Source organism: Besnoitia besnoiti, chromosome VII (genome assembly GCF_002563875.1).
Source record: "Besnoitia besnoiti strain Bb-Ger1 chromosome VII, whole genome shotgun sequence".
In the NCBI taxonomy this organism is placed as follows: Eukaryota; Apicomplexa; class Conoidasida; order Eucoccidiorida; family Sarcocystidae; genus Besnoitia; species Besnoitia besnoiti.
In genome coordinates this window covers 2,765,716-2,789,976 of record NC_042362.1, presented here as the reverse complement: position 1 = coordinate 2,789,976, position 24,261 = coordinate 2,765,716, and the positions used below count along the sequence as shown (strand labels likewise).

The window sequence follows — 24,261 nt, the reverse complement described above, 5'->3', positions numbered from 1 at the left end:
GCAGAAAAGAGCAGGGAAGGACAATCCAGAGAACTCACAAGGTCTGTGGCAAAGCCTACGCCCCCTGCGCTGTGCTGACTGACGATGCCCACGGGAATGCGCCGCAGCACCTTCGGAAGGCAGGGTCGAAGAGGCAAGCAGACGTGCGAATGAGAGTGAAGCTGCTGAGTGGACATGCCCTTCAGAGAAAGGCCATCCGCTCCAAATTCCCCAAAAGTCCGCGTCGGAGGACAGCCGCGAAGCCACGCCCCAGGTCGCCGCCCGCGAAAAAAGACGGTCGGCGGCGGCGCGAGGCGCCAAGAAGCGCACGCTGATTCGTCTTCGACAGAAGATGGAGTGGAAGCGAGAAAGACGGCGTTATGTCATCATAGGGGGCAAACCGCAGGAAGATGGTGGGGCGGCCATGCAACGCGAGAGGCGTCCGCTGCTGGGCTGCGTCAACTGCGCCGAAGCGCTGAGCCAGGCGACCGACCCCCCTGTCTCGGTGTCTTTCGTCCCCGCCGCACAAGGGGGGAAACCGCCACACACAGAGAACTGGAAGAACGGCAAGACCGAAAGGCACGCCACTGGAGGGTTGAGTCCAACTCGTAGATAAAACTGCGTGGCGGCTGACACGGCGAGTCATCGTCCATCCGGCTGAGCATGCACCTTTTCTCCTCACAGCGCAGTGACCTGAAAGCATTCCGAGAACCTGGTCGTATCCGAGGATCCAGCGGTTGCCCTTCTAGCGCCTTCTAATCAAAGAAGGGCACCGCGGGGAGCTTCTTGCGGTTCACCTTCTCTTTCGACTACTAACGCCTTCCACGTCGTCCGTGGGCGTATCGCTAGCAGACAGCCTATCGAGAAAAGAAGACCTGGCTCTGAAAGATGCCATAATGCTCGCTTAGAACACACGACACGGAGTGGGTTCTGCCGCGCGTCCGTGCCGTCTGAACAGACGCAGTCCACGTTCTCCAGTTAAAATGAGAGGGACTTGCAAACCTGCATCTCCGCTGCGATGCCGCAGATGCGGCATCACCCGGCTTTTGTGTCACAAGTGCCCACACACACGCGGAACGCGATCCTCTGTTGCGCACTCGTCCTCCCCGGAAATGGGAATAGTCAAAAATCTACTGGAAGTGTCTCTACTGGTCGTCTGCCAGCGGAAAGCGAGGCGGTTTCGATGTCGGGAGCCAGGAGCGACGGCGCCCATAGTCGTGCGGTGGCGCTCAGAAATTTGAATTCTCTGACGCCTTCGTAGGAGGTCTCGTGCCGTCTGGACAGGCAACATTTCAACTGAAAGGTGCCAGGGACATCCGCAGCTCCTTTCGAGAGGAAAACACTGTAGCCAAAGCGGCTGTGTGGTGGCCTCGAAACTCTCCCAACTTATCCGCTACCGAAAAACTATGTTCGTGGGCACCAAGCCGGAATGGCAAGAATGAATGTGAGTCTTGGTTAGGTTTCGGCTTCGATCTAGAGCGACATCGCATTCGCGCTCCGACAGTTTCACCAAACAAGCTCCGGTCTCTGTAAGTGTAAGGAACCTCTTCAGTCCGGCTTCAGCTCTTGTCGCCCTTGAGCCTGAACGGGAGTCATTCATGCCAAAGCGTGCGAGACGACAGTCAAGAAAGCCAAAGGCAATGACTTGGTTGCCTCAAGCACTCGAATTCGCAGCCAATCAAGGTGTCTTGGTTCCGGAGCCGCTTCCCTTGTTGTGGCAGGGGCTGCTTAGCACGCGTTTTGGCGGTCTCGTTACCGTCTATCGCATGTTGCCCTGCTGCGGCAGGAGGTTCACGGTTTCGTCAGCTGAAGTATACAGTGCGTGACGTGAGGCACCGCGTCAACTCGAATTAAGAGAGGAGCTCCCACACCATCGATTTCAGTCACTGGTACGAGGACCAGCATCCGCACTGCGCTGCATAGTAGGTGCCGACAGACAGCCTCTCAGAGTCTCCAGAGAGTGTACAAAAAATGGTAAAATACTACGGTGCTGTTCAGCAGGGGCAAACACATCACATGGAAAAGAGGACATTCGTAGACGGCTATGAGCCTCAGCCCTCGAGAGCGCGCGGATTTTTGAGCGGATAAGGGTGCGATGTTCCCACCTAACAGTCACGCCAACCAAACCCTGGACTGGAATACAGTGAAAACCAACAGGCGGTGCCAATTCGTCAGACTTGCAGCCGCTGCCAACGCGGCTGCACCGGACGAGGGACTGTGGCGACGACGCGAGAGTTCATCCCCCATCGGTTCACTATTTTTACGCTTCTATGTCGCGATTCACGAATGGAAGGCGACGCTATTTTTATTTTGTCGCCACTTGCAATCTGTGCGGAGCAAAATCCCTGCATATCGTATGGCAAACCGCGCCGTATCGATGCGAGGCGAACCCCAGTCGTGATGGTACGTTATTCCTTTTGCTCTGGACTCCATGCAAGAAGTGCCCTCTTAGAGTATCATCCTGCCACTGGGTCCAGGCTGGAACGTGCGAAGCGGAGACCAGTGCGGTGAACAACGCGTGAATCGCGGGTTGTTCAGGCCGGGTACACGCCGCCCTGCCCGCGGCGCCGATCGAGGTGCTTCGCGGCGGCAACCAGCAAAACGCTCATTTCTGTCCCCTGCAAATTCGAGAGAATATCGCCGTAGCAAAGGCATCCGGTTGCTTACCTGACACAACACAGTTAGCAACCCCTTTTAAGTACGGTCGAGGAGCCTACCGCACCAGCCGCGGACACGAGCGAAACCGTTAAGAGCACGCAGATGGCTGCATACGCCAAGCTGTGAATTCCTCCAGCGCTCCACATGCTGGCATAGACCCACGGACACGCCTCGCTTTGCCGCAGAAACGGTGTTTCCGTCGTCGCCCGGCTGCCGACAGCACGGCCAAGGCGCATGTGCCCGTTGTCTCGCATCTCTTGCCTCGGCAGTGTGTGCCTTCATGTCTTCCCGAAGGCTCCGTGTCTCCGGGTGGGGTGCCTACCGACACGTTTGCAACAGATGTGTTTGTCTCTCTTACGAAGCATTCCTTTCGCTTGGCCGTTTCCTCGAGACCCGACTTCTGATCACTCGTAGGCCTTTCCCTCCGAAATCCATGCACAAGAACGACTCGACAGTGACTTCCCGTGCCGTGCCTCCGACGCACGCTCCGGGCCTGCAGCGCGCTTGACACACGCCTTCCGTTTCTCGCAATCTTCCAGTTTCCAGCAGTCTAGCTACTCCGATTTTGTCTTGGTCCCAACCCGCTTCCAAGAGAAAATATTGAGGACAACTTCTTTCCGGCGATCCATGGAAACACCGATTCACGCCCGGAGACACAAGGCGGCCTCCAGGGGACGGCTGGTCTGAAGACCTATCTTCCGCGAGACTCTCCTGCGGCGGACCCCGATGCGTCTCCTTAGTTTGCCACGTGTGTCTACTGTGTCTCTCCTGTCCAGCCGCGTTTCTGCAGAGCGCAAAGCGCAGCTCTCTGCCTGTTTTGCTCGCTCGCATTTCGTCACAGTTTACCACGCGCGGTGCCCAAAATCAGCCACTATGGGCGTCCGACCGGGTCCCGTGACGCCGATTGCACTCCTGGGCGTGTTGGCTTGTCTTGCACGACTTCCCATATCCGGCGGTAAGTTTCTGAACTCCCCCTTTACCAAATCGTGACATGTGTGCCGTGAGCAACTGCAGCGTTGTCGCTGGTCGGTCACAACGGTATACGGTCGCGACCGCTGCTGCCCCTGTCTCGTCTGACGCTAGTAAAAGGGGAGTCTCTTAAGGATCGGCCTTTTTCCGTGAATCTCACGAGCTCCGGCGTGGGGAAATGAGCGAACCCACCTCCTCAGCTAGTTGCAGGGACGGGCTCTTGGTGAAGTGCAGAGGCTTGATAAGCCGCGCGTGGCGGCTCGGAGTCGATTTAGCTGCTGCCGGAGTGCAGGCTTGAGGCTGGGGTGCGTGACTGGTCACGGCCAGGGATTGTGGTACACGAGCTAACGCTTGTGCTGGCTCTGCTGTGGCGAGTGCAGCGTACGCGGTGCGTTTGAAACGACCAGCCACACGCCTCGATCCACACTGCTGCATTTTTTCGTCGCGTGTCTTGTGGCTTTGTGGATCCTCCGATCGCTGTAAACAGCGGTGTCCCTCTCATCGCCTTCGCGGGGCCTCTTCATCTACTCGGCGGTGCCCGTGAGCGCGGTCTCGCAGTTCTCTTTGCCTCCCCTTCGACAGAGCGGCTCCTCGGACGCGAGGCGGCTGCAAAGGAGCCCTAGCGCTGCAGCAGGTGTTCCCCTGTCGCCTCCTGTTGCCTTTTTGGCACCACCGTGTGCGCCGAGCGCGTTTCGCACGGGATGTAGTTCCGCCTATTCTCGCGGCTCCGCCACCCCGGCAGGAAAGTCTTTCAGCAGCAGCCGCCTGCAGTCGACGGCTGCGTCCTTGGGAGGGGGACTGGGAAGGCGGCGCCTTGACAACATGAGTCCCGGAGACTTACGAGGGAAGCGGGTTTTGGTGCGAGCCGACCTAAACGTGCCGCTGGAAGTAACGCCAAAAGATAATGGGGAGGAGGCGGTCGGGATTGCCAACGACGCCCGCATTCGGGCGTCCCTGCCCACTCTACGGTATCTGGTCGACAGCGGTGCAAAGACCATCGTATGCTCGCACCTCGGCCGCCCGAAAACAGAACAAGATCGGAAGAAGTTTTCTTTAAAACCGGTTGCCGAGCGTCTTCAGAGCCTTCTCGGGAACGTCCGCGTCTTCATGGCTCCTTCTGTCGTAGGTCCAGAGGTGGAACACATGGCGTCGCAACTGCAGAAAGGGGACATTCTTCTTCTCGAAAACGGTGAGGTCAACCGCACTCCGCATGCCAGGGACGGATCTGCTGCCTCACACGTGGCAAAGGTGACTGGCGCCCCCAATGGGTCACTCGTAGGAGGTAGCCCTGGGCAAAATCAGGCTCATGCCTTCAGACCCGTCCTGCAGGGAAACGAGGGTAGCTTTAAGCGGAGAGACAGCTGACGGGCGGCTCAATCACGTTACACGAATGCTCGCTGTGCCCGGCGGACGCTCGAGATCGCGGGACGCGAGCCAGCCTCTAGTGTGCCTGCCAATGCGCGGATCAAAACTGATTTCCGGCGAGCCAGTCCCCTGCCCTGTCGAGTAACCTTCACCTGGGAATTTACAGGCGTGTATCCGTTTTCTGGCGTGCTTCATGTGCTGCAGTTCGGTTTGAGAAAGGTGAGACGAAGAACGACCGTGCTCTCTCTCAGCAGCTCGCCAATCTGGCAGACATGTACGTGAACGACGCGTTTGGCACAGCCCATCGGGCTCACTCATCGACGTCTGGAGTTACCGAGTTCCTTCGGCCCTCTGTCGCTGGCTTCCTTCTTCACCAGGAGCTCGAGCACCTCTCTGTAAGTCGCTGTCGCGTCAGCTCCCTGTACGCCTCTAGGCGGTCATGTAACTTTGAGAACTAATGCGCAACTTAATGGCACCCGGGAATAGGAGATCGCGTTAGTGACCTGGCCATTTGCTGCGGATGCGCTGCCCTGCCGTAGAGAGTGCATCGCTCGTTGGAAGCGCAGACTGGCGAACCTGCCAGCGCTGCATAACATGTGGGGTCGAGCGCGTGTTCAGCTACATATTTTGAAAAGCATTGCCGCGCGGAACCAGGCTGCTGCGCGGGGGTTTTAGCCACCTGGATACGAGCCCACCATCTGCTCTGCAAGGCAGTCGCCACCGTGCACAAGCCTTCATCAGTGCACGTGATACGGAATGGACTCTAGCGCGCCCTCGCACAGGGGACCCCCGCTGTATGCTCACGGACGTTGTGGGTGTTCCCAGGCAGTGATCGCTAACCCGGCTCGACCATTTGCGGCTTTGGTTGGGGGGGCGAAGGTCTCCTCAAAGCTCGGCGTCCTTCGTGCATTGATCCAGAAAGTCGATAAGCTCGTCATTGGTGGCGCTATGGCATTCACATTCTTCAAAGCGCGCGGCATCGACGTCGGGGCGTCTATCGTGGAGAATGACGAGCTAGAGTCTGCTGCGGTGAGCGCTGCTTTACACGGCATGTACCGTCAGCGAAGTCGCAGAGCCGCTGGGCGTACTGACAAGTTGTAGTGGTACGAAAAGAGGTGCGGTTCGATTGGCAGGCGTGGGCCCTGCAAAGGAGTTTTATCTTCCGGCATGCCAGGCTCCCACCTTCGTTATACTTGCGTAGCAACCGTCTTTGCTTTTCGAAGAGTCGTCTCCCTTCCTCCCCCAAACGGACAAAAAGTTGGTCAGAGTACATTTCCTTCTTGTCGTCTTCCCATCTGTCGGTTTTAGGAGCTGGAAGCGCAGGCTAAAGAGAACGGCGTGGAACTGATTCTACCGGAAGATGTCGTCGTTGCAGAGCGCTGCGCGCCAGATGCCCATCCTGCTGTCGTCCCTATTAGTGCTATTCCTCGTGGCTGGATGGGCCTGGATAACGGGCCGCAAACCACAAAGAAAATTGTCGAGGCGCTTCAGGATTGTAAAACGGTTCTCTGGTAGGAGGCGTGACAATGGCAGGGGAGCCCTTTGCCAGACATGGTCGCGTGGTTCGGATTGAACAGGTAGCAAATTTTATACGGGTGCTTCTTTAATCCCTCGCTAAGAAACTGAACTACGCCGGTATTTTTGTGCTGTTACATTCCATACACCCGCATGCTACAGATTTGTGAGCAGAGCTTTTGTACCAGCTTCCCCTGAAACTGCTTGCTAAGCTGGTCGTTCTGTTGCTAATATTTGGCTGTCGTATTGCAAAGACGTCGGAGGCGTCCACGGGTGATGTTTCACCGGTGATAATTTCGAACAAGACAGCAAAATCTGCTGCTTCAAGAAAACCTTTTCTGCTGTTGTGTTCTTCACAGGAATGGTCCCATGGGCATGTGTGAATATGGAGCATTCGCTTCGGGGACCCAAGAAGTTGCGAGAGCTCTAGCCAGCATGACCAGACGGGGAGTTACCACGATTGTTGGTGGCGGAGATTCCGTTGCAGCTGTCGAGCGACTCGGTCTCGCGTCCGAGTTCTCTCACGTTTCCACAGGAGGTGGAGCGTCACTTGAACTGCTCGAGGGCAAAGAACTGCCAGGAATCGCAGCACTGTCCGTCGAAGACGTAACAAAGTGACGACACGGGGTGATTGGCAGTTCGCACAGACTAGAATACTGTGCAACGGTGCCACACTAAGCCAGCGGCGAAGAGTCTCGTTTGCTGGCCTGGTTCCTGCATTGTGTCCCGGGCTGCTGTCTGCCATTCGTCTGGAACTGCTGGCTAGGTGGGAGGCGTTGCTGCATGCAAAGTTTGCTTGCACAAGGTTCATTTTTGGATGCATTACTGATCGAGATACATAGGCTCCACATATCTCGAAGCCATCGACGCACCTGCGTGCCCGCTGCTCGAATGATTGTAGAAACCGTGCTGCTTGTTGATAGTGTGACAACTCGGCGCCAGGCTATAGCTTGTACAGCGAGGGTGCGACCGGGAGTGGTCCGAGTCCACATGACGGAGCGTACCGTCGCGCCACAATTTGTGTCCAACTAATGACCCAGCAGCGCCTTCATGATGAGTGTCATGACGTCTTTAATACAGGGTGGGAACCAGATGCCGACCCACAATCTTACTGTTGTGATTTCACGACGTGGGGCGTGAACACCTCGCTGATCACAAGCGAACAAAGATATTCCACAACACGCTCTTCTCCTGAACTCTTGTACACGAAGCCTTCCACTGCAGCTGGACGAAGGTCGCGTGGGCTACACAACCGGCGTTCACGTCCATGCGCGCCGACACACTGTAGTAGCGCAGTTAGCTGCTTTCTCCCTTTCTTTCACCGCATAGGTCTTGCCCTGTCCTACAAGTGGAATGAATGCACAACAGAAGGGTCGAATCTCCCGTTGTTGGTGATCTGTGGCCCTTATTCGCGAACAGTTGATGACGTTTCGAAAAAAGCAAGTATCTAACGCGACATCCCGATAAAACAGAGCTGCCGGAGTGTAGACCGGCTGCCGAAAAGTTACTGCCCTGAGGCCCGTTCACGCGTTGTTAGAAGAGGGGAAAGGTAGGCAAGATGAAGATGATGCGCGATTCTACGTGGAAGTAGTTCACTGTAGATGCACCTTCAGGTGTTTAGGCCAAACGCTCGATAGCGTACGAGAATGCTATGCTCCTCTACCGGGCGCCAAAGCGGTGCCTACGAATAACAGTGAATGCTCTGGGGACCTAAAGGGAGTGTCCTGTGATATGTTCAACCAGCTTCTTTACAAGGTTGGTACCGCACGTCAAAAACGCGTGCGCTCGTGGCTACCTCGCGCCTAGGTGGCGTGGGAAATCCTTGAACTCAGTTCTTGTCATCCAGCCGAGGGCCTAAACCCTAAACCTATGACTTGACGAGGCATCTCTGGCATATTTGCAGTGCCTTCAGTCATTTCTCCCAATGTCACGGCCGCTGCGCGCAGCGTTTGAGCTATGCATGCGGTCCTCTTCTCCGTACCGGCAGCGGTCTGCAGGCATGCTGCTGCTTTCATGCGGAATACGTTCCCTGCAGCCAGAAACCATCTCCTGGTTTGTGACTTCGTTGGTACGACCGCCTGCTCTGCAGCTTGCACCCCAACGCTCCAGGCTATGTATTTCTCTTCACACTCCCAGAGCTTTAGGATTCTGCTGGACTCGTTCCGCAGTCTCGCAATTGCTATCTCTCCGTAGGTCACCGTGCCAAGGCCGGAGAGATACACGGTGCTAGTGAGGCCCCCAGTGTCTGATGGTGCACTCGACGGAACGGCATCGCAGCTATGCTCACGCAGCTGAGTACACGCCGGGGTTCGCCACCTCAGAGGCACACAACGCGGGCGTCGAAGGTGCATGCCAGGTTTGCGCGCAAACCACGAGGGAATAGCCAAGCCACTCACGCGCTCAGGAATCAACACGAGACTCGCCACCTTGTCCAGTGGCTCTTCTAGCTATGCGAATCGCCCTCATGTGCATATCCGGTTATGCTAAGCGCTCGCCAGTCGTCGAGAACCCTCCTCACGGCAGAGCTGGTACGTTTCACCGCGACTGAGTACAGATCAACGCAGACACGCACGTCCGCGGACACAGACGCCCAGTGCTGCCTGGCAGACCAGTTGGCACACTGGGAGGAGACGAGGCGGCACAAGACGTCGCGTTTCATGCCGCCGCCAAACGGTCTGGGGCCGATGCCGTGCTGCTGGCGGCTCCACCGGCAAAAGGCATGAAGCACGAGACAGCGTGTTCTGCGGATGAGCGTGGCGGCTCGTCTGCCTCAGCCGTCACGGTGCTTCTGGCGTTGTCCTCCGGAGGCGCACCATCAGGCAGGTCAGCAGTACGAGCAGCAGGTGATGGATCGTTAATCTGCATCCACACCAAGCATGCGAGACGCCCACTGCGGATCCGCACCCAGACGCAGACCAAAGGGGGAGATCGACCACTGTTGACCGACCGTTCGGTGCTGCCCGAGAAGCAACTGAGGGCAGTCAGGAGTGCTCCGAATCGAGCCAGCAGGGTCACCATTATTTTGCCGCCAGCTGCTACAGGTAAAGTAGATTTCGGGGCGGAAGCCCCGAAATCTACCAAAGGCCGCGGCACCGGCGAAAACAAGGTCGCGTTTCTCACTCGGAAAGAGCAGGGCATTATCGTGCCAGGCGGCAAGACAAAAACGTATTCGAGACTCAGTGAGGCCACCCCGCAACGGGAAATGCTCTAATGCGCGTGGAGCAGGGGCAGGCGTCGAATCGGCGTTTCCGGCACTTAACGTCGCAAGAGGGCGGCAGCCGAAGGGACTAGCATTCTCGCCAAACGGAAGAACACAAGTTGCAGGGCGCGAGCTACGCTGTCAGCTTCCTGATTCGACGGAGAGAGGAGCGGGATTTCGCGCCAAGTGCGGAATCAAAACACCACAGATCAAGTCAGATGTGTACAGAACAGCTGTCCGCGCCAGCGTACGCGGATACCATCTGACTGGACTGCGAAATCCGGTACCGTATACGGGACGCACAGACAAATAGACCTCTTTCGCCATGACCCCCCCCCAACAGCCGCCCCCCGTTACCCCCCTCTCTTCCTCTTTTTATCCCTGAGCTCTTCACCAGTGGCACAGGCTCTCCAGTCAAAAAAGGATGCACAGTTAGATAGCTCGATCCGTCCGCGTCGCAGCCTGTTACCAAACTAAGTCACCGCGGGTCTTGTTGGCGGCCCTCCCGCTCGGGGAGAGCTATGCGCCGGTGCGAAGCGGCGGACTCCACACAATCAAGTCATCCAAGTGGCACCCGACGGCGGGACGCACACACACACATACTGGTCAGAACTCAGAGCTGCAGCTACGCGGGCTCGGGATAGCTGGTGTGACGATTGTGACTCCTCCAGACAGGGCGGGCGCAACCGCGGTTGCATGCAAATAAACTAGGCTTCCTGGGCTGGCTGGCAAACAAGCTGTCCACAGCGGTCGTGATGCTGCTGACCAAAGTCTTGCCGTGATTTGCCTTTTACCGACGCACACCCTTATTGGGCTGCCTCTGCACTCGGCTGCTACACCGACTTCTGCTGAGGGAAGAGGCAGGTCGCCACCACTGCCTCCCTTGCGGAGGGGGTGCCCGGTTTCGTGCACCTCCCATGGTGTTCTCTTGGCTTTCTGGGCCTGCCCAACGTGTATTGTGGTTTTTCGTCTCGACAGACGACGTCGCCGCCGGACACTGGGCGAACACGTGTCGCGGGTCCGCCTGCAGGGGAGACTTGTGGCAGGTATGTGCGACGAGATGAAAAATGAATCTGCAAGGCCAGCGACGTCCAATCCATCAACACAAATAGCTTGTGAATACGCAAATAGAAGGACAGTCCCGCGCGGCAGGCCGCGTTCATTATCTGCGTCAGTTTCTCGTTTGGCCTTGACACCGTACGCTTGCACCGTGCTGTTCCGCAGCGTTCGGCTGATGCTCAGCGAGGCGGGTGGACTGGTGGTTGTGCCTTGCATGCGCGTGAGAGTTAGCAACCTCTAGACCCAAACAGCTGTTGGTGTCTCCGAGACTACCTCTTCCCAAGGTTTTCGAGTGTGATTCAAGGACCAGCTTAGATACATCTTATCTTCCGCCATGTATTGCACGTCTTTTACTCGTGGGGGAACTCAGAGAGCTCTACGCTAGCACCGTATGAGCAGCCCCTGAGGGAGACCCTTCCTGGCCGTTGGAGTCTGCTGTCTTCCCGGGTTGTCCTTCTCTCCTTCAGCCATCGGCTATCTTCACCCGTTACATGGGCTCTCTTCCGTTTGGCTGCGGGTCGAGGTGACACATGAGCGCCAGTCTCCTCAAAACAGACGCCACATGGTAGCTTGCTGAATACCAGGCAACATTTTACTGTGTCTATTGCCCTCTTGCGTGTGGAGGGCCTCCACTGCGCTTGCCCGTGGCTCTTGCAACCGAAGCGCTGGTGTGTCGTGGGAAGCTGTCAGCTGAGGTCTTTCGGGTGAAGCGTTACGCTTCTCCTCTGCGATGTGTGTGAAAAAAACCTCCTTCACAACGCAGTATCGCACCGCATTGCCCTCCGGCGTCCCAAGGTACCGAGTTGGATGCTCTCGCGCACTGGTCACGGGTTACATGATTTTGTGTCTCTGGTAAATTGGGATATCGGAGCACTTTCTTGCCACCCCGTTCCGCAGCATGCCCTTCCCTGCCCGCCGTGTCCAGGGGGCCGCTGTGGCTACTGCGTGGGCTGCCTCACCGAGCGAGCCATCTTCCAAAACATTGAGGCGTCACGCACTGTCCCCCCCACCGGAGTCTGCAGCCTGCACTCTCTCGGGCAAGCCGGAGAACCCAGCTCTGTCGGCGGTTGCGGAGGAGCAGCATGCAATAGATCAGACTGACACGAAATCGCTGATTTCTCGTGACGCCCACGAGCGTACCTGCCACACTTCTTGCCGCAGCGCATCTAATTCTTCGCCTATGTCGCGGTCGCGCCACGCGCGGACGTCTGTAGAGCGTGGAAGGATGCGTAGCTCTTCCCGAGGCCCGAAGCCTCTCAAGCTCGACGACCCGAGCGCGCTTGCGGCTCTATCTTTCGGAGGCAGCGCGAGTGAGCCAGGAGCGGTAGACCCAGTCATGGCAGATGAGGCCGCAGCCGTGCGGATGCGGGTAATGGAAGAGATGAACGACGTTGCTGAGGCGGCGGCAAGGGTTTATGACTTGGGAGGCGACAGCAAAGAGAGGCCGACTGCGTTCCTCTACCGCGGATGTGCGGCACAGGTGGCTACGTCAACCGCTGGAATGTACGGCGAGATGGTTGAGAGCTCCGTTCGCCAGGTACGTCCTGCCGAAGGGCTGGGCGAGGTCCGCTGCGTTCGCCGCGTCTCATGTGACAAGCGACCAAAAGATGACTTGCTTTCCGAAAGTAGTCTTCCAATGATGCGCACCCAAAAATCCAGGAGTGCCGGCGTTCACCGCCGCGGGAAAGCAGCGGTGCGCCGTCGGCTCAAGTCGCCTCACGAGGCAGAAGGGAGGGGGGGGGGGGGGGGGGGAGAAAGGGAGGTGGATTCGTTTTTTTGCTCCGCAGTTTGTTAATTGGCGGGAAGGCATTTCGAGCTGTGGAAACCTCTTGGGTCACAACCGTATCCACGCGCCTTGCGGGGTGCGTTGATCGCTGTGCCTGACTTGGGGATGTCAGAAACGCGATTCGGAATGCGAGCCCTGTGTGGTGCAGGGCTACGCGGTGCGCCCCTTGCGACGTTACCTGGCGGGACCGCGTGGATGCTGACCCCCCCCCCCCCCCCCCCCCCCCCCTCGCCACGGGGTTCCTTTCAGGGTTTGTGTCTAACTCCTCTGCGACAGTCCGAAGTGCGATCTTGCTGTTTATCCGTAGCATGCCGACTATTTCTGAGTGCGCCTGTGCTCTGTGTTTTCAGGTCGTTCAGTACATGCGGCACTACGGAGGCGATGAGTTCAGCGTCTTCCTCGACCTCGGGAGCGGGCGAGGGGCGCCTTCGTGCATTGCTCTCTACCAGCAACCGTGGCTGGCGTGTCTGGGTATGCAGCTCTGCGAGTGTGTCCACGAACTCGAGGTTTCGGAGGACGCCCCGCGTGCATCTTGTAGGAAAGCCATCTTTTTCTCTTTTCGGCGTGTGCAAAGCTCGAGATGCGACGGACCTCATTAGCCGGAGGTTCTGCACGCGTTCACAGTGCCAGTGTCGTACTCGAGCTGTGCCTTAGCAACGTGGTAGGAAGCCTGATGAGTACACTGCCGAGAGCGAAAAGTCGAACCAGTCCCGGCTACCAGCGTTTTGGCATTTTAACAAGAACCTGTGGAGGCTCTGTGAGGTTCAGGACCGCCATACGCTCGTTCTGCCTTTGTGGAGTTTTCTTCTTGTGACCCGAGCAGGCATCGAGAAGTGCCCGCAGGCGTATTCCCTCTCTCTCGAGACGCATCGAACTGTTCTTCGGCGAGAGATGAACCAGTCTGAGAGCATCCCCCCCCCTTCTGTCCTTCCTTCGGTTCTTTCTCCGCCACAAAGCGACCACTGTGGAAGGGACTCCAGCAGTGCGGGAAGCTGCACGGGCGTGGTGCAGGGCGCGAGTCCGAATCGCGGCGAGCCGTCCGGCTCTCTCTGTGGCGGTGGGCGTCCGGGCGGAAGAGTTCCTCGGCGTCGCATGTGCTTCCAGCAAGAAGATTTGTCGGCCTTTTATCACCTCGAAGGCGTCACGCATGTCTATTCCTTCGACGCTGCAATGGAGGGACCTCTGATCAACTGGTCAGTCCAGAAAAGGAGGCCCCTGCTGCCGGAGTGGAGAGACCTCGGTTGCTCCCGGTCGGACTGACAAAAGCGTTTAGGCGGGGGCGCCTGCTCATTCGGGCTGTCTGCGGCGTCGCGACAAGCGTGAATCTTGGCAGAGATGCCCTCGGGCAGGAACCCACGCGTGTGCCCATGTTCACTGCACAGGGCGTCGTCTGAGAAGCGTCGTGTTTTTTGAGAGAGGAAGGTCGTCTCTGTATATTTTTGCACAGGCGGGTTGGCGAGTAGTGCTGTACGCCTTTCACGCGGAGTTCTGTGTGCATCTACTGGCGTGTCGCGGGTAGAGAGGTGTTTCTCATGTGCTGCCTTCTCTATCCTCGAGTCCCGCCTGTGACGTGTCGCTCCCTCGTGTCCAGGATCGTTCAAATGTTCATGAGGACGAAGACATGGTATCTGTATGCCTCGTTCCGAAGCGGTGAGTATGAGGAAAGGACGCTCTGCCTCCGTCGTTTTGCTGGTGTGTGGGAGACTAGCAAGGCTGCGACCAGGCAGTGCGCATGAATTTTAACGCGGCAACGACCGTGGCTCGAGACGTGAGGGTTTCGAACGTTAAAAAGCTTCCCTTCGTCGACCTGAGATTCTAGAGTTCTCCCTGAGGTCAGGCCAAGTGACCGGTTCCCCATCCTCGTAGCTCGTGCCTCACCTTTTGCGTGGCTTCCCATTTTTGTTTCGTGGCGACACACGTTTTTTCTCACCTGGATTTCTCGTACTGTCTCCCTCTTCCCAGTGCAATGCGATGTACTTCCATAACTGGTGGAGTAGTGCCGGCGCTGCGCCGGCGATCTCATCTCGTGCTTTCGTCCACCTGCTGTGTTGTCTCGGTCTTCTTCCGCACAGATCTGATTTCTAAATTCGACTTGGGAGGGGCGTCTCTAGTTGGCCAAGTGAGCAGCAGCATGTGGGTCTCCTCTGAAGGCCGCACAACGTATATTTACGTCAAGAACAACTGGCGCGCGTGCAAAGCATACCACCGTCGGTGGCTCCGTCGCTTTTTGTTCTCGCACTCGGCGTGCGGACCTGTGGCAGGCCCGCGGCGGCTTGCGGGCTCGTCTCTGGCTTCCACAGTCGTGGTGAGAGCTGACGAAGAACAGCAACTTGCTTCGAAGAAGCTGCAGATCACGACCTCCGAGGCCTTCCGGCTTCTTTTTCTTCGGCAAGAAGAATTGTGGAGCGAGTTCGAAGGCGGGGCGCAGACGCCGGGTCGGAGTTTGTCTCCAGCCCGAGACTCGACTGGCGCCGTCTCACGGTTGCCTTCGAGTCCAAGTGATATGAAAAACCGAGGGAGGAGTAGCAGCAGAAGACGCGCAAACAGCCTCAGTGGGCACAGCAAACACCTGCAACTTCAATCGCTCCAGCTCCAGGCAGCCCGGCAGTGCTGTGCGCATGACAGACTTCCTGAGTGCCTCCGCCTGAACGGGCCTCTATGGGCCTCGGAGCAAGAAGACCTGGACGAAACGGGGGAGGGCAAGCCTCAGGGGAGAAGAGGAACGTTAGCGGAATCTGTGCGGCAGGAACAAGTCAGCGAAGAAGCGCAAGAGGAGGCCGAGTTGCGCGAGATGGTGAAGACGTTCAAATCCTCATTTTTTCGCATCTCGCAATGGTAGGTGACTTGGCCTGTTGTCGGATGGCGTCGCGTAGCACTATGTGCGTTTCGGCGATTTCCTGCGGGTAGGGATTCCCGTGTTGCCTCGCAGTCGACCAGTTGATGACGGTCGCCGCTTTGTCTCGCATCCCCTCTGTTGATTCACTGTTCCTCAGCATGGGTGCGCAGAAAGAGACGTATCTGGCACGCGTGTGCACTGCGCGCGCGTGCGCCGCGTATCGGCGCACTGGCTACCAGCCCTGACCATCGTGTGAAGTGTGTCCGTGTCCATGTGCAACTCGACGTCTCGGATGTCTACAGGCTGCAGCCGCTGACCGTGCTGGACATGCTTCGACTGGCTTTTTTACCCGGCGAAGGCCAGGCAGCCTGGCTGGATCACCGCCAGCAGCAACTGACAGGAGGAGGCGTGTTGACACGCACGCGGCGACCCACGGCCCTTGGGTTCAATGAGCACCAGCGGCGGCAGGAGGAGCTGGAGAGGGACGCTCTCTTGGAATTCCTGGCGAAAGCTGATGATCCGGCAGACGTGGCAAGCTGTCGCCAGGAACTCGCCGAGAAACTCGAGATGTGGAGGCGAGAGAGCTATGTGAGTGTGGATTCGAGTGTAAACCCTCCATACGAGCACGCTATGAAATGGTTTTCCGTGCGATGGGGGTACTGCAGGACGGGGCACGGGTTTTTCCATCGACAAGGAAGGAAGAATTTTGTCGTTCGGGTTTTGTTTCCGTGGCTGAATACGTGTCAACACTTTTTCTCGGGCACCGGTATGCGACTGCGTGCCCAGCCAGTCCACGGATCTTTCCCGCCGTCGTTTCCACACGTTTATGTTGTGTGTTGTCGCGGCCTGTCCTTTTTCCTGCAGTCGGTCTTCCCCTACAGTCTCCTGCAAGAGTCAGAGCTTCCCCCCAATGTTGTGGCGGAGGCACACCGAGATGCAGAGGCGATAGCAGAGAGGCTGGCGCACCTGCTGACTTCATCCGTGCCTCGGTCGTCGTCCTTCTCTCCCGTCGCTTCACCTGCCTCGTCCAGAAGGCCCTCGGCGACTGCGTTGGCGTCTCTCCGACGGCTGTCTTCCAGCCCCGCTGCATCGCCCCAGAGAGCAGGGTCGGGCTCTGACGGGCCTGGATTTCAGGCAGCGGGAGCCGGATCCCGGCCTCGGGTTGCTCAGCCTGGTGCGACGGTTGTGTCGGACTTTGGGACCCCGCGAACGAGCTGGCGAGGCGACCGGTACGCGGAGGCATTTGATGCCAGCGCTCCTCCGTTGATCGGTGGATCCCAGCCCACCGAGAGCCTGCACGCTGCCACACCGCTGCGCGGCCGCAGCCGCCGCGCTTCGACTCCCAAGGACCTCCTCAGCCGCCGGGAAGCGTCTGAGCTTGTGTCAGCCCTGCAGACTCTCCCGTCGAACGCAGGAAGACTCGAGCACACGCCTTCACCGCCGCTGAAGAGGCGGGGAATCAACAAGGATCAGGAGCCCAAGGGGACGCCGTGCGATTCGGCAACGCCACGGATGACGCCAAAGACGCGGGCAGCGTATAGAGAGGTTGAGCAGAGTTTCCAGAGTCTGGAAATCCGCAGCGCGCTCAGCCGTCGGAAAAGGCGTGCGATGCCCGAAGGCGAAACTGCGTAGCCAGCGGCTGGGCACGGGGCGAAATACAGTCAGTGAAGCCTGAAAATGGGGAACACGCGCGTTCATAAGATGCTGATATGCTCCTTGAAGAGGCCCAGAAACAGACACTCAGTGTCACGTCAGCGGATTTCAAACACGCTGGACGCTGTGCGGGTCCCGTCGAAGGGCTGCGCCTACATATGCAGCAGCTTGCGGACGGCAGGGCACGGCAAGTTTCCGTTCCCTGCTGTTGTGTTGATACTCGGAAGCTTTGCGAAAGGTGTCGCCTTGTCGGAATCAATGCGATATGCGGTCATTAAAAAAAAGACTCAAGCACGCGAGGAGGAAGAGATGTAGAAGCGCTTGCGGAGCGGGGCGGTTCCCGCTCGCGCCCCCTTTGGAAATCAGCCATAAAACTTGACTCAGTGTCTCCCCGGCATCTGTGTCTCTTGCCACCGGTTGAAAGTGTCTTCCGGAATTTCCAGTGTGAACCGGTCTCTAGCTCACGGATGGGGACGAGTGCTTGATTCGGCGAAGTCGCCAAACGGTTTATTTATATTTACGTGCTGAATTTATTTGTCCATTTTCACGGCTTGTCAAACCGAACCCGAAAGGCCCGGCTTTACCGAGTGTTAGAGGTACTTGCCCGGTAAGGTATGCAGGCCGCTTCAGGACTGGGTCGCTATTTGGGATTGACGGGTGGGGTGCTTCAGACACCGTTGTAGCTCAGAGATGCAGACAGATGATGACACAGGGGGAACAGAGGATGTCATTTTCAGCAAACGCACATTGTAGACGAGATAGAGCTCTTGTATTCCCGTTGTGTTGAAGAAACTCGACCGAGGGAGGTCGCCCTCTCAAGCTCGCGCGGAAAAGCCCTGGAGGTGCACAATGCTGGAATGACAGCCATGTGCGTCCTCGGGCAGCTCTAGATGACCAGCTGGCACTACACGCCTCGACAAGCGACTGCACCCAGTACAAATCAGGTCATCAACCTCCCACATTCCGTGTATTCCTTTGTGGCTCGGACTCCCCACTGGGGAGGGGGCGGGGCGGTGCAGTCCTTTTTCGAATTCGGCAGCACGGTAAGAGCCGCACGACCTCGCTCTCCGGGAAACGGGGAGCTTGCGCCATCAGTGCTATTTCTAAAAAAGAGAGAGGCTTACCGATCACAATTAGTCCGAAAGACCCATCAACTTCGGCCGCGCTTCTGAAACTGTGCTGACTACAGAAGGCGCCCGGTGCTCTTATTCATTCTGCCAATGAATAAAGTTACTTGGTTATTTGTGTGGCTAGCGTTCGTATCGAATATTCACTCCGCCTACCAACCACTCTTGCTGTTCGTGAAGACGCAGAGGAGCTGCACTGCCGTAGTAACAATTCATGCGCTGTCCGAGGAATATTCTGAGGTTTTGATTCCGAGTGCCACTTGGGAGGTGACGGGCTATTTTATTCGAGAAGTCGCAGATTCGGCAGTCTAGCAGCAGCTATTGTTCACCGCTTTGCTAAAGCTCACTGCTCCATCAGCATTTCCAAAGAATCGGCCAGGAGCTCGCCAGGAGAAAGCTTACAAAAACTTGGCTGTAAGGGGTATTAGATAAGCAAGTGTTGAGTGGTGAAAGGATACTGGCGTTTGGAGGACATGAGGGGAGCGGAAGGGACCACTCTAAGCAACGACCGTACCGGTATAGCGTGTGTGAAGTTACCCAGTCTCATTCACGAACAGCTTTTTAAACTAAGAGAAAGTTTCCTGGATGTGTACGCTACCGGGATAACCTCTCCACTGGAAGAAACCAGCTTGAACGCGTCTGAAGAAAACAAATCTTCACTCCAGCCGTTTGCAATCTCATGGTGTTGCTCTGCATCTCCCTTGTGACTCTACAATATGCGCGTAGTGGCGCTTGACCTCACTAACCGATTTCAGGTTCTCAACTGCTCACGTGCCTCATACCGGCAACGCCTGTCTTCCTGACTACCGTCGTCGGTCGTGCAGAGATCGAGACTTTACGCATAAAATGTGGAAGAGAATGGACATAGCATGCGCTAGTGACTTTTTTGTCCATCAGGCGGCTTATTTCTTGTCACAATCGGGTTTTCATGCCGATGGTTTGTCAGCGAGGAAAAACGTGTCTACAGTTAGCCACTGTACCAGCGGCATTAGCTGGTGCGGCTGTCGCGGCAACAAGATGGATCAAGAAAGACAACGAGGTTGCCACTTGGAAAACAGCAAAAATCCATCTCAAAGCAAGCGACCCTTCCTCATGCACTTGTAAAAAAAAGACCATGGTAAACTACTGGAATATCAACTGCAGGTCTGTCAGGTTTTTCGCTCATCGGCTCACTCCTTGCATGTAGAAGCTGCTAGCACACCGGAGGATGACGAAGTGCATCTACGTCGTCCAGATGTCCATCAAGCCCTAACCTTTTTGATCTATAGTGCGTAACTAACCAGAAGTGGCACCGATATGACAGACGCTCTTGCTTCTCCTGTGCGAGCGTGGTTGTGAACCGGTTTACTGGCGAGCCATGCATGCGCACATGCGCGCCAAAATCGATGGTCAACTGCGGGCTATCTCCGTGCGCGTCTCCGAATCCGACTCCCGGGCGCTCGTACGACACACATCTTTGACGCGTCTTTTCCAAGTTAACTGTACGCTTTGCCGTCCACCAAGATAGCCAAAGGTAGTCCCACCCCTGTGATCGTCTCTACGGGTCCCTGCGGCGTCCGCGACAGCCTCTTCGTGACCGCGGCGAAAGCCTTTTTCGCGGCACCCGCCGCGTACGTGTCTCCTTTGAGCTGGGGTCAAAATATGTTCCCCGTTCATCGAATTGAATCCACGCATGCTGCCTGACAAACACAGCGTGCGTTCGTCGAGATGTTTCTTTCTTGCTCCAGTTCGCTGTGGGAGACACAGTCACGTGCACAGCCACTGTATACAGCAGACACCATCCGCATTGGCGCTTGCTCTTATGCGTCTTCGCACGCCCGAAAATGCTGGTGTAACACGCTTGTGTCTCCCATGCAGCTTGCGCTGGAGACACCCCGTGGTCTTCAAATAGATGTAGGAATATCACACCTGGGCCTCGTCAGGCTGTTCGACGTCGAACGACACGTCTCTGTCGCCGTGCTACCTGAAGTTTCTGGTTTCTCGCGTGCAACCACGAAAGACTTCGCCCACGACATCTGGAGACTGCTGCCCCCTTCAGAGTCGTGATCTGTCCTCAAGAGGTTGGCTCTCGCGTGGCCAGCATATGCTTTATTGAATCGTGTTTCTTCCTACTCACACGCCATTTGCAGCACACCAAACAAAGTATGGCTGCTTGTCAACTGCGAGCACGGATGATCCGTGTACCTCTTTTCGGGGGAGCTATGACATGTCACCTACCGGAGACCTTCAAAGATGTGAGGTAAGGCCGAGGAATTCTTCGCGGCGACGCGTGAACGAAGACGTACCGCTCCGGGAGGACTCCCAATTGTTCGGAGCTCAGAGGAGTTACAGCAAAGGAACACAAGCTGCCCTGCGTTCCAAGTGTCTCGAAAAACTCGTATGGTGGGTGGGGTATGCGTAGCTGTAGCCTGACTGCCATTATACAGAAATAAAAATTCAGTGCAAATGGCATTGCTTTTGTAGTGCGTTTTCTACTACTATTACACTACCGCTCATATGCATGCAGCTGGCGGCGCTGTGCTTGACGGGAAACTATCTGCGTCATCCTGTTTCAGCACTCACTGTTCTGCTTGGAGCTGAACTAATCGGTGCTGGTTGGACGTCACCCCTCGGTGGCAACTGCAGCGTAAACGCGTCGCCGCTTTGCAGTGCGCGAGGTCTCTCAGCCTCCGGTGGGGGAACCTTGTGCGTGTCACCGCCTGAAGCTGCTCAATTCCTCTCTTCATGTAAAAGCTTGTCTTGTTTGTTTGTGTAAATAGGTGTGTTCATGTATCATCATGGTATGTTCAAAGGCGTATAGCTAGCTTGCGAATGAAATTGCCACTGACTGAGAGACAAACACGTGCACTGGATATGTTGATCCGTTGTATCTTTTTCTCCGGCGTCACAAGGAGCAGTTTTTTCAACACGCCACACGGTGAAGCCAGCGTGGCCTCGCCGCATCTAAGTATGTCTTCTGCACAGTGCCAGTTTGCGGGATTTTGGCACGAGGAACCCTGTTTTCTCTTTACAGCTCAATTCGCCAAGTGCCGGACAACCAGGAGGTGTTCATGGATATGAGCAGTGAACGAAGCCTCGTTATTGAGGTAGTCGAGTACCAGGAAACGGTATCGGATGCTGATGCAGCCAGGTACAGAAAGCTTCATGTCGACTCCCGCGGATTTGCAATTTTCTATGTAGCGCCTCTGCTAAGAAAGCAGACACTGCTGCGCAAGTGTGGCCCTGTACCGCGTCTCAGTCTGGCCTCATGGGCGCACGCTTTCTTCCAGCCTGTCAAGGCCTCTGTTCAGGCCCCTGTTGCGTGTGGTCGACATGGAACTGTTTCCAGCGGTGCGGAAATTCCGTTTTACACTGAGGAGCGTCAGGACGTTTACGCAGTGTGAGTCATAGTTACTAACTTCGCCGGTTCAATATCTGGATGCCGTGTCGTTTTTGGTTTTTCAGATTTTTTTTCTGCGACCTGGCGAAGGAGAATGGAAGCACCGATGCCCAGTTGGTCAGCAGTTCCATGTGGAAGGCCAGTGCACGAATTCCAGTCTCTGAGAAACAGTAAGATGGTGCCTGCTCGTTGGGGTGATTGATGCCAGCGACAGGGCAGAACAATTCGTGGAATCTCTATCCATAGGTCGGCTGTGAGTTCATCTGTTGTTTTCCCTAGTTGTGCGCTAGTCTGGGTACGGCACATTCGCGCGCAGATCTACTTGTTGCAGCTATTTGTTGCCTGTGGACGCGTGTGTTTTTTTCTGCGAGCTCAGTGCGGTCATTCTGACAAAAGGCGTTCAACAGCTACAACGGGATAATGCCAAGCAAGTGCCCGTGCAAATGGTGATTATTAGAATTCCAGGTAAAAGCCTCAGCAACTGTGCAGCTGTGTCACAGCGCCCGACCCGGAGATGAAGAACCGTCGTCTGCTTGTTCAAGGGTAGGGACAGCGACTAATCAAGGCACCAAAAACATAACTTTATGTCTCCGTGTGGGACAAAATCCGCCGTCATGCGGTTTCAGCTGATGTGCTTGGCCCGGGGAAGCGGTGATTTATTGTCGGCTTCGACCCTTGTGTCGTGATCTGCTCAGACCACAACGCAGAGATCCTTATTTCTTTGTATGGCGAGCCGTGCGACGACACACAATGCGTGTCGAAGGCTGAGGCGGAAGATGCTTTGCTGTTCGAGGAACTGATCAGTTCCTTCGTCATCGCCCAGTACTCCCTTTTCGTGTGAAGGTGCAACTCCGCGGTCAAGCACTAGCGTAAGTTATGTTCTGATGTCTACGGCATACCAACAGTTCTGACTTTTTGGGATGGCGGAATATCTCAAGTAAGACAGATATCAGACCGACTGATGGTATGTGCATTTGGCAATCTATCTCGCATCTTGGCGGCGACTGGCTACTATCGTAAAGCATCAGGGCGAGTCGCGGCGCTTGTGGAACCTTCCAGACGCTACCGGTAGAGTGGTGTTTACTACCATCCGGTGACGCAGACAGCCCTGTCAATGGAACGGCTGGAGTTTCGCCTACTTTCTTCGTACCGGCGGGCACATAAATATATATGTATATATTTATCGACCAACACGTCTGTCACGCCGAAGCGGTCGCATCCGGGTGCCGAGTGCTGAGACAGTTGGCGATGGAGGGCTAGCGGCGTGACTTTGAAACGATGTTCCTGATGCGGCCTCTTTCCAGGCGTAGAGTTCGTAAATTATGATAGATGAGCGGCGTTACGGGTCGTGTGTGGGAATTGACGGTTGTTATTGCAGGTGATACGGAGGACGACACTTCACCAGCGCCAAGGCACGCCGCACCTGCAGACGTACGGTCGAACAAACATGCTGACGAGGAACATTTCGTTCGTGCCACGGCCTACATTCCCGTAGTGCATACCGTCAAATGCGAGTTGCTGGAGTCGTCGCGAGGCAGTTTGTGTAAAACTGTACATTACGCCCGCTCTCTCCAATCACATAGTGTTTACCTTCGTGAAAGCATCTGGTTGCCGCTCTTCGCTTACTTCTTGAACCGGCAAGCATCCTCATTCGTGGTGTGACTCTGGCACAGTCGGGGTGCATTTGACTCTCCATGCGCGATTCTGCTTGCTTTTCGAACGGAGCGTGCTTATCCAGCACACCGGATGGCTCTTTTTTCATGTCGGTTCAAGATGCTTATTCTTCCATGGGCTTCTTCGATCTATTGTGAGGCCGTAGCTCAGGTTCCCTGTTGCAATTGAGTGCCCGGGTGAGCTCGACACAATTTTTGTTGCGCACTGAACGACGTCCGGATGCCCTCACAAGAGTAAAGATTTTGCACTAAGCCAAGTCTTCGAGATTCCTATATGTACTTTCTGATGAGAGAGGTACTGACTAGCAACACTTAACGCACTGCCAGAGACACAAACTATCGCGTTTTGTAGGTAAAAGCTCATACAGTGGTCAACTTATCATCCTAGTGGTGCGGTCCGCGGGCCTGCACAAGCCGTTTGATCGCAGGCGTTACTGTAGCTAGGATGTTAACTCCGGCTCGCGCGACATATGGGTTCCTGTAGTATGCAGCAGTTCTACGGAGAGCTGCGACAGCTGCCGCCGAATGCTTCAGGGCAGAAGGAGAACACTACCGTGAAGCAGAACTACCTGGGAAAGGAGAAACTCGTGCCTGTTCCATCCCGCGGCCACTGCAGTTCGAGATGGAACAGTTGAACGCTATGGCACGCAGCTTGGCTAGAAAGAGAAGTCTGTCGAACTTGCCAGGGCAACAGGAGCATTGTAAGGGCAGCCGCGAAAAAGTAAGCGTGAGTATACTCGTTTGTGATGCTTGTGCCCGCTGGCAACTGCCACGCGAACATCGTCGACAACGTCTTTTCAAGTGGCTTCTTAACCAGCAATTCCACGGCGTCATGAGATTGGCGTGTTCCGGTTACTGAAGCAGATACCATCCCAATGTCGCACTCGCAGTGCACGTGCAGCTAAAGTGATCCTACAATAAAATGGATAAAATGGACTTGCTGTGACATGATTTTTCGTTGTGGAGCCGGGGCCCTGCGAGAACGCCTCAATAAGAGCAGCGGCTTCCACATTGGAGCGGCGAACGGTATTGAAGAACGGGGGAAGTCTCAGCACATGAAACC

General features: G+C 56.2%; 4 protein-coding genes across 4 annotated transcripts; 3 read left to right on the top strand and 1 right to left on the bottom strand.

Annotated features, from left to right (window-relative positions):
- Positions 1 to 181: 181 nt before the first annotated feature.
- On the bottom strand, positions 182 to 682 carry BESB_080020 (uncharacterized protein; the record flags this gene model as incomplete). The annotated part of the gene is made up of 1 exon (XM_029366364.1): positions 182 to 682. One exon carries the CDS (start codon positions 680 to 682, stop codon positions 182 to 184), a length of 501 nt encoding a protein of 166 aa, XP_029217795.1.
- Positions 683 to 3,510: 2,828 nt separating this feature from the next.
- BESB_080010 (phosphoglycerate kinase PGKII) lies at positions 3,511 to 7,104 on the top strand (the record flags this gene model as incomplete). Its single annotated transcript, XM_029366363.1, has 6 exons — positions 3,511 to 3,592; positions 4,094 to 4,795; positions 5,176 to 5,366; positions 5,797 to 6,000; positions 6,280 to 6,482; positions 6,846 to 7,104. 6 exons carry the CDS (start codon positions 3,511 to 3,513, stop codon positions 7,102 to 7,104), a joined length of 1,641 nt encoding a protein of 546 aa, XP_029217794.1.
- A 4,538-nt stretch (positions 7,105 to 11,642) lies between these two features.
- On the top strand, positions 11,643 to 16,998 carry BESB_080000 (uncharacterized protein; the record flags this gene model as incomplete). The annotated part of the gene is made up of 7 exons (XM_029366362.1): positions 11,643 to 12,281; positions 12,881 to 13,001; positions 13,354 to 13,723; positions 14,122 to 14,180; positions 14,603 to 15,365; positions 15,669 to 15,954; positions 16,231 to 16,998. 7 exons carry the CDS (start codon positions 11,643 to 11,645, stop codon positions 16,996 to 16,998), a joined length of 3,006 nt encoding a protein of 1,001 aa, XP_029217793.1.
- A 3,319-nt stretch (positions 16,999 to 20,317) lies between these two features.
- BESB_079990 (Ran-interacting Mog1 protein) lies at positions 20,318 to 22,366 on the top strand (the record flags this gene model as incomplete). The annotated part of the gene is made up of 5 exons (XM_029366361.1): positions 20,318 to 20,385; positions 21,160 to 21,276; positions 21,591 to 21,695; positions 21,902 to 21,990; positions 22,221 to 22,366. The coding sequence occupies 5 exons, from the start codon at positions 20,318 to 20,320 to the stop codon at positions 22,364 to 22,366; spliced, it is 525 nt and encodes a 174-aa protein (XP_029217792.1).
- Between the last annotated feature and the right edge of the window lie 1,895 nt (positions 22,367 to 24,261).